The sequence below is a fragment of the Salvelinus fontinalis genome, chromosome 24 (genome assembly GCF_029448725.1).
Source record: "Salvelinus fontinalis isolate EN_2023a chromosome 24, ASM2944872v1, whole genome shotgun sequence".
Classification (NCBI taxonomy): Eukaryota; Metazoa; Chordata; class Actinopteri; order Salmoniformes; family Salmonidae; genus Salvelinus; species Salvelinus fontinalis.
This window is the reverse complement of record NC_074688.1, coordinates 40279847-40291022: the sequence shown is the minus strand read 5'-3', so window position 1 is coordinate 40291022 and position 11176 is coordinate 40279847. Positions and strand designations below refer to the sequence as shown.

General features: G+C 43.5%; 1 protein-coding gene across 1 annotated transcript; it reads right to left on the bottom strand.

The window, feature by feature from the left end:
- Positions 1–2945: 2945 nt before the first annotated feature.
- Positions 2946–6639, bottom strand: LOC129822430 (extracellular calcium-sensing receptor-like). Its single transcript, XM_055880712.1, has 6 exons — positions 6422–6639; positions 5837–6137; positions 4951–5739; positions 4350–4580; positions 3994–4117; positions 2946–3862 (listed from the first exon to the last, which is right to left on the bottom strand). The coding sequence occupies exons 1-6, from the start codon at positions 6637–6639 to the stop codon at positions 2946–2948; spliced, it is 2580 nt and encodes an 859-aa protein (XP_055736687.1).
- Positions 6640–11176: the final 4537 nt, after the last annotated feature.

Below are 11176 nucleotides of genomic sequence, written 5' to 3'. Positions count from 1 at the left end.
CTACTACTACTACTACTATTACTACTACTACTACTACTACTACTACTACTACTACTACTACTACTACTACTACCTATACTACTACTACTACTACTACTACTACTACTACTGCTACTACTACTACTACTACTACTACTACTACTACCACTACAACTACCACCACTAATACTACTACTAATACTACCACTACTACTACTACTACTAGTACTACTACTACTACTACTACTCCTCCTCCCAGTAAAAGGGAGTAGTAGTAGTAGTTAAAGTGACTATGCATTGCCACTTTAATAACTCTAACTACATTTGCATATTACCTCAACTAACCGGTGCCCCCTCACATTGACTCTGTACCTATACCCCCCTGTATATAGTCTCACTTTTGTTATTTTACTGCTGCTCTTTAATTCCTTGTCACTGTTATTTCTTATTCTTAGCTGTATTTTTTAAAAGTGCATTGTTGGTTATGGGCTCATAAGTAAGCATTTCACGGTAAGGTCCAGATCAGTTGTATTCAGCTCATGTGACTTATAACATTTGATTCGATTTGATTTACTATTACTTTTGTTTCTACTACTCAGTGGTAGTACCACTAGTGGTAGTAGTGGTAGTAGGGCTAGTGGTAGTTGTAACGTCCTGACCAGAGTTATTATGTGTTTTGCTTGTTTAGTGTTGGTCAGGACGTGAGGTGGGTGGGAATTCTATGTTGTGTGTCTAGTTTGTCTGTTTCTATGTCCAGCCTAATATGGTTCTCAATCAGAGGCAGATGGTACTCGTTGTCCCTGATTGAGAATCATATATAGGAGGCTTGTTTTGTGTTGGGATTTTGTGGGTGTTTGTTTCCTGTCTCTGTGATTGTCTGCACCAGATAGGTCTGTGTCGGTTTTTGCACTTTTGTTATTTTGTATTGTTGTTTGTAGTGTTTTCACTTGTTCTATATTAAACATGTTTAACACTAGCCGCGCTGTACTTTGGTCCTCTCCTTCACCCCTGGAAGAAAACATTTACAGTAGTAGGCATAGTGGTAGTAGGTCTAGTAGAAGAGGGCATAATGGTGGTAGTAGGCCTAGTGGTAGTAGTGGTAGTAGTGGTAGTGGTAGTAGCCCTAGTAGTAGTGGTTGTAGTAGTAGCGGTAGTGGTAGTAGTAGCTGTGGTAGTAGCCTAGTGGTAGTTGTAGTAGTAGTAGTGGTTGCAGTAGTAGTGGGTGTGGTAGTAGACCTAGTGGTAGTAGTAGTAGTAGTGGTTGCAGTAGTAGTGGGTGTGGTAGTAGACCTAGTGGTAGTAGTAGTAGTAGTGGTAGTATGCCTAGTGGTAGTAGTAGGTGTAGTAGCAGCTGTGGTAGTAGGTCTAGTGGTAGTAGTAGTAGTAGTGGTAGTATGCCTAGTGGTAGTAGTAGGTGTAGTAGCAGTTGTGGTTGTAGGCCTAGTGGTAGTAGTAGTCACACAATTCATAGAAAATGACCATTCTAGTTTTTTTATTTTATTTGTGTCTTTCTCTAGCATTGTGATAATTCATGTAAGACTGGAGATCCACATATATTAGACAGCTGAATTGCTTATGACAACCAATGTAATATTACATGAAGGGTAGCCAATACATTACACCATACATGCAGTACAGACATATATTCATTACAACACATTTCACTGAGACCTTGCTTTGTGTTGATGGTGGTATGAATGCCACGTTCCCATTGGTGTATTGACACACATTGGGTTGTGGCCCACAGGCCTACGAGGAGAGGTTATAAAAGAAGTCAATGTTGTTTTTGATGAGATAGTAGACCATGCTTGTCCAGAGCAGGCCTGTGAGACAGAGGCTCAGTAAGGGGCTTGTGTGTGGGCTCCTGATCTGGACCTGGACTGGACAGCAGCAGTCACTGAGGGGGTCACTGAGGGGGCCTGTGGAAGCACACCAGGCTGTCAGTGGCCGCTGGGGTAGAGCAGTGAGAAACATCGGCTATGTCAATTTTTTTTATTTCTTGTCTGATTCATTATTGTCTTGGCTCTCATAATGTGCGACCACACCCATGTAGATATGGCTGCTTGGCATAATGTGCTGTTGGATGTTTGTTCAGGACTTATTGGACTTATTGAACATCCATGTACCCATGACAAATCTTTTCCACCAGCCGGCTCTTTCTCTTTCGAACCGTCTCTCACAATGTCTCATGAAGAGACAGGAATGGAGTCCATGGCAGGAGCTGATTTACATTGGCTGATATCTCAGTCCATCACCATCCAACAAAACCCTTAGAACCTGCCCTCTACAAACGAATTAAGCTAAACAAGGAAGTGAAAGCAGGAAATCAGAAAGTTTGCACCTAGTTCTCACATGTAACCTTCATATTTTGCTACTTTGCGCCTCAGTATCTCCACTTGCACATTCATCTTCTGCACATCTATAACTCCAGCGTTTAATTGCTATATTGTAATTATTTTGCCACTATGGCCTATTTATTGCCTTTCCTTCCTTATTCTACCTCATTTGCACACACTGTATAGTATTATTGACTCCATGTTTGTTTATTCCATGTGTAACTCTGTGTTGTTGTTTGTGTCGCGCTGCTTTGCTTCATCCTTCCCAGGTCGCAGTTGTAAATGAGAACTTGATCTCAACAAGCCTACCTGGTTAAATAAAGGTGAAATTAATAAAAAATGAAATATGCCAAAACTCAGAATCAGTTGGGGCGTCCTAAAAGTAATATGATCATTGTTAGATTTTCTGCAGTTTTCAAAGTCAAACTGTAGCAGGATCTCTCTCTCCTGTCTTGATTTGAACCCTTCCCCTTTAAAGTCCCACTTCTTTGCACAGTGTTTACAGGCTCTATTTATTGGTAACAATTGAGCCTGGGGATGAGATTAACCCATCACTGACTTTGAAATGATGTGTCTGTGTTTATTATAGATAGACTTTGAATAGGTCAATGGTCAGTATTCATCGTTTCTTTAATATCGTAGGTCATTGGATGTCTTCCCTATCATATGTTTCTTGGTGTTTTGCTCTGGCCTCAGCAATATAATTAAACATTTAGGAGCAAATATGCAGAAAAGTAACCCAAAACTGGAGGCCAGAATAGCAAAGATCTCCACAGCTACAGTTAACTTCCCAGGAGAGCTGACATAAGCTGGGATAAAGGTGATCCAGACTGCACAGAATATGAGCATGCTGAAGGTGATGAATTTGGCCTCATTGAAGTTATCAGGCAGCTTTCGAGCCAGAAAAGCCAGCACAAAGCACAAGAGAGCCAGGAGTCCTATATACCCCAACACAGCCCAGAAACCAATAGCTGAACCCACATCACACTCTAGAATGATCTTTTCCTTACAGGTCTTCATGTTCTTGTAGGGGAAAGGAGGGGAGACTGTTAACCAAAGAACACAGATCAGAACCTGTATGAGAGTGAAAGCCAGAACACTGAGTCTCTGCTGTGGAGGACCAAACCATTTCATGATATTACTGGCTGGAAGTGTAGCCCTGAAGGCCATCAACACCACTATTGTTTTCCCCAGAACACAAGAGATGCAGAGGACGAAGGTGATGCCAAACGCTGTGTGACGCAGCATACAGGACCACTCAGAGGGCCGGCCAATGAAAGTAAGAGAACACAGAAAGCACAGAGTCAAGGAGAAGAGCAGCAGGAAGCTCAGCTCAGAGTTGTTGGCCCTGACGATGGGGGTGTCCTTATGAATTGAAAACACAACAGCTACCAGAGTAGTAACACCGGACCCCAGTAAGGAGAAAAACACCAGAACTATGCCCATCATTTCTTCATAGGAGAGGAATTCAACTGGTTTCAACACACAGCGGTCTCTTTTTTCATTTGACCAATACTCCAAGTCACATCGATAGCAGCCGTTAGAATCTGTAAGGAGATTAGAACGTCATTCATTCCATGAATCAGTGTGTCATGTGTTTTTCCACATCTATTAGTCTTGTTGGGCAGTGACAGAGCTTGAAAGTATTGCAGGTAGCCCTAAATGCATTATATATTACCTGTGATGTTACTGATCTCTCCCTCCGCACATGGTACACAGTCATAACAGCATACAGGCTTTCCTTTCTGTACAGCCTTACGAGTGCCTGTGGGACAGCTCTCACTGCACACTGCAACAGGTGCCTGTAGAGAAATACAACACGTCTGAATATTGGTGCATTTTATATAAATTAACGTGCAGAAATGATTTAATGTCACTACTTCTGAAAGTTATATTACCAATACAAAACAAGACAATTGAGATAGACTATGTGGATTATGTAAACATTATAGAATGCATGTTTTATATTTGCAGTGGTTTGCGGTTTGCATGTGTTATGCTTTTGCAACATAGTCAACATGTATTTAGTCCTACCTCTGCCTGGCCCCCTGCCCAGACCAGTTTTCTCTTGTTGAAGGTAATGCGCTGTTCAGGGGGCATCAAAGAATCATACAGCCCCACAGCATGGAACTGCAGGGTCCCATTCTCCTCCTGCTGCCAGTTCACTAGGTCGTAGCACGCCACCACATCTCCGTTAGCATCGAACCAGATCTCCTCTCCTGTCTTTACTCTAAACCTCACCTCCTTCAGGTACTGTAGCACCTGCTCAACAACATGGAGAGAGACAGAGAGAGAGAGAGAGAGAGAGAGAGAGAGAGAGAGAGAGAGAGAGAGAGAGAGAGAGAGAGAGAGAATGAGAGAGATTGAGAGAGAGAGACAGAGAGAGACAGAGAGAAAGAGAGACACACAGAGAGAGACACAGAAAGAGACAGAAAGAGACAGAGAGAGACAGAGACAGAGAGAAACAGAGAGATACAGAGAGAGACAGAAAGAGACAGAGAGAGACACAGAGAGAGACAGAGAGATAGATAGACACAGAGAGACACAGAGAGACACAGAGAGACACAGAGAGACACAGAGAGAGTGGGATGATTCATATGTTATTTATGTTTTGTTGAATCTGGAGCTTGCTCACCTGCTGTGATGTGTAGACTGGTCTGTTGCCGCTGTCTGTGTCATTCTTTAAGTCTGTCAGTAGGTTGTGTAGAGCGTGTGCAATGGCATATACAGCTGTGTACACTTTATTGGATATTCTCAGCTCTGACATGTCAGTGTATTGGTTCTCCAGCGTTGCTAAGCTCTCTGTTCCTGTGCACAGCGTGCTGCTGCCCCCCTCGAAGGAGCACTGGAACACAGACTCCCAGAACTCCCTGAGCAGGGTGTTGTCTGGCGCCTGGGAGGGGTGCACCTTGTCTAGGAACCCCTCCAGACCATCCAGCCTGGCATTCCTGATGGCAAAGCCCACCGCCCCCCTCAGGAAGCCGTAGGCCTTGTTCTCCGTCAGAACTCTGGCTGTGATCCAGGCCTCGCTGCCCACCCACTGCAGCCCTGGGTCTCCCTCCAGAGCCAACTCATTCATCAGGGGGACGATGTCCCCCAAGGTCAAGAACAGTACCACCACCCTGGCTGTGGCCCTCCGGATCACCCTGACGACTTCCAGGAGCTTCTCTCGGGGGTCTGTGCGGTGGATGGCCTCTTGGTACTCTACACAGACCCCTTCATGCCACGCTGCCTCCATGAATGTGGCCATGCCGTTGTTTCCATAGTCATTGTTGCTGTTCACCACTCCCACCCAGTTCCATCCAAAGTGTTTGACCAGCTTTGCCAGGGCTCTGCTCTGGTAGAAGTCACTGGGAATGGTTCTGAAGAAGGAGGGGAACTTTTTTCTGTTACTCAGACAAGCACAGGTGGCAAAGTGGCTGATCTGTGTGGAAGAAACGGGAAGATTTGAATTGATCTTTCATACATAGCTGACATTGATTATACTACCTCTAAAGAGCCCAAACCAGAAGGTGTCTCACCACAGGGATGCTGAATGGTCCGACCAGGGATGATATTCCGATGGTGGATGTGGAGCTTGACTCCCCTACAATGCCCAACACGGCGGGTGATCTGGAGCAGGAGGAGGGGTCTCCCAGGCTGTCCTCAGGTCCAGGGCTGTTCATCAGGGCCAGGACTGAGTGGATGGCAAGGGGGGCATAGCTACAGGAGTCATAGACCTGGTAACCCAGAGACAGTCCTGGGAGAAGATCACTGCTGTTGTTGATCTCTTCCAGGGCAAAGATCAGGGTCTGTGCAAACTGGAACTGACGTGGGTCAAAACTGGACAGCGGTAACAAACCAGAAAATAAGTTAGTTGAAGCCAGGAATATCATGTGCCACAAACACATATGCCAGCAAAACTGATATACTCGGTCGAGATGAGTTGAGTAGTGTTTAGTATAACAGAAACAGTTTGTATACTAGTTTTGTCCAAAAATAAATGCACAGATCATCTACAATAGATGATGTGCATAATTTCAGTGAGAGACAAAACATTTCTTTCTTGATGAGAAATATTCCAAAACAGCTAAAAGTTCCCAAAGACAGTTTTTTTCAACACATACCTGATACAGGGTGTTTTCTTTGGTCTGGAGGTGAACGAATGGACCTTGAAGAGGGCATTCCTATGTAGAGGGAACACTGCCCCAATGTTGATGTCCCCCTCGGCAGACAGGAGAGGCAGAGCGGGTTGGCCCAGCAGAGAGCAGATTGGGGCTGGAGCAGCCATACCCCTCATCACCACCACCAGCAGCCGGAGAACCACGTCTGTTATCAGTGCCATGCCAGCCTTCAGCAGGGCAGCTGTGTCTGTGAGGGCAGACAGAAGGGTTCCTCTTTTATAGAGGTGAAAGTTCCCCCTAAGACGCTGGAACTGCCCATACACTCCCTCTCAACGAGTGGGATGTGGTTCTAGTGTTTATTGTTTCCCCGGGGTACAGGATGAGAGAGGGAGGTGGGATAGTGACAGAGGCTGGGCTACGTTGCTAATATGAGCAAGCAGTGGATAGATAAGTGCAGGCTTCTGACAGGCTTCTACCCCAAAACATTTTTAGTTTGACAATTTAAACTCGTACATAAAACAATAGAATAATTACTTTATATTTCAAACAAAAAATAATAAAAAAAATGATATCTGTCATGCCTCCACATGTTTTTTGTATGACAATTTAAACTCGTACATAAAACAATAGAACAAGTACGGGATTAAAATAAATAATATTTTTTCTATTATTTTACGTGTGTGTTGAAATTGTCACACAAAAAAAAACATCTGGTAAAGCATGACGCATATACATTTATATTTCCACAATGTCAGACGTCTGCATTTATCTATCCACTGTTTGCTCATATTAGTAACGTAGCCCAGCCTCTGTCAGTATCCCAACTCCTTATCTCATCATAGACAAGGTTTTTGTCCAGCTCACGGTTTGTCCCGGGGACGTAACCTGATGGTCGCAAAGAAGGCCCTGATTGGTGACCCACTGATTCACATCACTGCTTGTTACTGTTGCAAGGCCCTGATTGGTGAACCACTGATTCACATCACTGCTTGTTACTGTTGCAAGGCCCTGATTGGTGAACCACTGATCCAGCTCTTTGTCTTTGGTAATCCTAGGGACGAGCCCACACAGTGCTTTTAACATAGTGTTTTCAAACATATTTAACACGTTAACAGACAGTAGCAGTCAAAGTTTGAACAGAACTCCATATCCAAGGCTTTTTGTTATTTTTACTATTTTCTACATTTTAGAATAAAATTGAAGACATCCAAACTATGAAATAACACATATAGAATCATGTGTAGTAACCAAAAAAGTGTTAATAAACAAAATATTTTATATTTGTGGTTCATCAAAGTAGCCAACCTTTGCCAGTTGTTTCCACTTCTGGCAGTTGTTTATTTGGCTCCGAGTGGCGAAGCGGTCTAAGGCCCTGCATTACAGTGCAAGAGGTCTCATTACTGTTCCTGGTTCAATTCCAGGCTATATCACATCTGGCTGTGATTGGGAGTCCAATTGGGCGGCGCACAATTGGCTCAGCGTCATCTGGGGTAGGATGTCATTGTAAACAAGATTTTATTATTAAATGACATGCCTAGAGTTAATTAGGGACAGCTGTTCCGCTAGCGGTACACAAGCCGACAACTTCCGGGGAAATAGGAGGGTGCGCATTTCAAATAAATATTCGTAATTTTAAACATGAATTAACATACAAGTGTCTTATATCATTTAAAAGCTTAACTTCTTGTTAATCTAACTGCGTTGTCATATTTCAAAAAGGCTTTATGGCGATTGTCTGAGGATGGCGCCCCAGATCAACATATTTTTCAACCAGCACAGGCTTCACAAAATCACAAATAGCGATTTAAGAAATCACTTACCTTTGAAGTTCGTCCTCTGTTTGCAATCCCAAGGGTCCCAGCTACAACATGAATGGTCGTTTTGTTCGATAAAATGCTTCTTTATATCCCAAAGTCAGTTTATTTGGCACCGTTGATTTCAGTAATCCACACGTTCAACATGCAGACAAAGGAGTCCAAAAAGCTACCACTAAACTTCGTCCAAAAAAGTCAAACAACATTTATATTCAATCCTCAGGTACTTAAAATGTAAATAAACTATAATATTTCATACGGAAAGTAGTATATTCAATAGGAAAGAAAAATTTGTAAGCGTGCGAGCGGAAAGACAAATATTATTCAGTTTGTCTCCTAACAAGAACTCAAAATACTGGTTCATTTTTCAAAAAAGAAGCCTGAAACCTTGAATAAAGACTGTTGACATCTAGTGGAAGCCATAGGAATTGCAATCTGGGAGACAGATGTACATAGAAACAATAGGTTTCCATAATAAGAGCCTGGGAGCTCAAAATATTAAATTCTTGGCGGATTTTCACCTGCCCTATGAATTCTGTTATGGTCTCAGACATGATTGTAACAGTTGTAGAAACTGCAACGTGTTTTCTATCCAATGCTACCAATTATATGCATATCCTGGCTTCTGGGCCTGACTAACAGGCAGATTACTTTGGGCACGTCAGTAAGGAGGAAATTCAGGAAACTAGACCCTATCCCAGAGAGGTTTTAAATTGCCGTAATGACAGCTTTGCCCACTCTTGGCATTCTCTCATCCATCTTCATGAGGGATGCTTTTCCAACCGTCTTGAAGGAGTTCCCACATACTTTGAGTACGTGTTGGCTGCTTTTCCTTCACTCTGCAGTACAACTCATCCCAAACCATCTCAATTGGGTTGAGGTGGGGTGATTGTGGAGGTCAGGTCATCTAATGCAGCACTCCATCACTCTCCTTGTTCAAATAGCTCTTACACAGCCTGTTTTGGGACATTGTCCTGTTGAAAAAGAAATGATAGACCAACTAAGTGCCAACCAGATGGGATGGCGTATCACTGCAGAATGCTGTGGAAGCCATTCTGGTTAAGTGTGCCTTAAATTCTAAATAAATCACTGACAGTGTCACCAGCAAAGCACCATCACACCATCCCACTTCCTCCTCCATGCTTCACGGTGGGCACCACACATGCGGAGATCATTCATCCACCTACTTTACATCTCACAAAGACACAGCAGTTGGAAGCAAAAATTTCAAATTTGTACTCATCAGACCAAATGGCAGATTTCCACCAGTCTAGTGTCCATTGCTTATGCTTCTTGGCCTAAGCAAGTCTCTTCTTCTTGTTGGTGTCCTTTAGTACTATCAGCAATTCGACCATGAAGGCCTGATTCACGCAGTCTACTCTGAACAGTTGATCTTGAGATGTGTCTGTTACTTAAACTCTGTGAAGCATTTATTTGGCTGCAATTTCTGAGGCGTGTAACTCTAATGAATCCTCTGCAGCAGAGGTAACTCTTGGTCTTCATTTCATGTGGCGGGCCTCATGAGAGCCAGTTTCATCATATCGCTTGATGGTTTTTGCAAATGTTCCGTTCTGACTGACCTTCATGTCTTAAAGTAATGATGGACTGTTGTTTCTCTTTCCTTATTTGAGCTGTTCTTGTCATAATATGGACTTGGTCTTTTACCAAATAGGGCTATCGTCTTTTTTCCACCCCTACATTGTCACAATATAACTGATTGTCTCAAATGCATAAAGAAGGAAATAAATTGCACAAATACATTTTAACAAGGCACACCTGTTAATTCAAATGCATTCCAGGTGACTACTTCATGAAGCTGGTTGAGAGAATGCCAACAGTGTGCAAAGCTGTCATCAAGGCAAAAAGTGGCTATTTTGAAGAATCACAAATAAAAAATATATTTTGATTTGTTTAACACTTTTTTGGTTACTACATGATTCTAAGTGTGTTATTTCATAGGTTTTATGTCTTCACTATTATTCTACAATGTAGAAAATATTACAAATAAATTAAAACCCTTAAATGAGTAGGCGTGTCCAAACTTTTGACTGCTAAGGTACAGGTGAAGTCGGAAGTTTACATACACCTGTAACGTTCCTGACCTATATTTATGTTATTTTGATTATGTTTAGTTGGTCAGGGCGTGAGTTGGGGTGGGCATTGTATGTTGTGTGTGTTTGGTTAGTCCATGGGTGTTGTATGTGTATGGGATAGTGTTTGTTAGGTTGTCTAGTTATGTCTATGGCTGCCTAGATTGGGTCTCAATCAGAGACAGCTGTCATTCATTTGTCTCTGATTGGGAGCCAGATTTAAGGTAGCCATAGGCAGTAGGCTTTTGTGGGTGTTTGTTCCTGTGTCCTCACAGGACAGTTGAAGGTTAGTCTCATTTGTTGTTTTGTAGTTTTGTAGTGTATTGTTTTGCTGTTTTTTCATTAAAAGATGGCTTATTTCCCTCAATCCGCATCTTGGTCCTATCCATGCTCCTCCTCGTTTGAGGAGGAGAACAACATTGACTGCCTTTACAGAAACACCCACCACAACAGGACCAAGCGGATTGAGGAGAGAGAAAGGGAACTAAGGCACTGGACAGAGGAGTAATGGTCTTGGGAGATCATGGATGGAAAGGGACCCTGGGGAAGGGTTGGAGAGAATCGCCGCTCTCGGGAGGTGAAGAAGGCAGCCACAGCACAGGAGCGCTGGTATGAGGAGGCAGCACATAGGAGAGGCCAGAAGCCCGAGAGGCTCACCCAAGAATTTCTTGGGGGGGGGCTAAAGGGGAGTGTGGCGAAGCCGGGTTGGATACCTGAGCCAACTCCCCGGGCTTGCCGTGGAGTAAAAGGGCGTCGTACTGGTCAGACACCGTGTTATGCGGTAAAGCGCACGGTGTCCCCAGTACGCGTGCTTAGCCCAGTGCGGGCTATTCCACCTTGCCGCACTGGGAGGG

Coding starts and splice junctions, on each gene's coding strand:
- LOC129822430 (XM_055880712.1), bottom strand. CDS start 6,639: ATGGCACTGATAACAGACGTGGTTCTCCGGCTGCTGGTGGTGGTGATG. Junction 6,138..6,421: donor AAGAAAACACCCTGTATCAG/GTATGTGTTGAA, acceptor ACCGCTGTCCAG/TTTTGACCCACGTCAGTTCC. Junction 4,118..4,349: donor GGGCAGGGGGCCAGGCAGAG/GTAGGACTAAAT, acceptor ATTTCTCTACAG/GCACCTGTTGCAGTGTGCAG.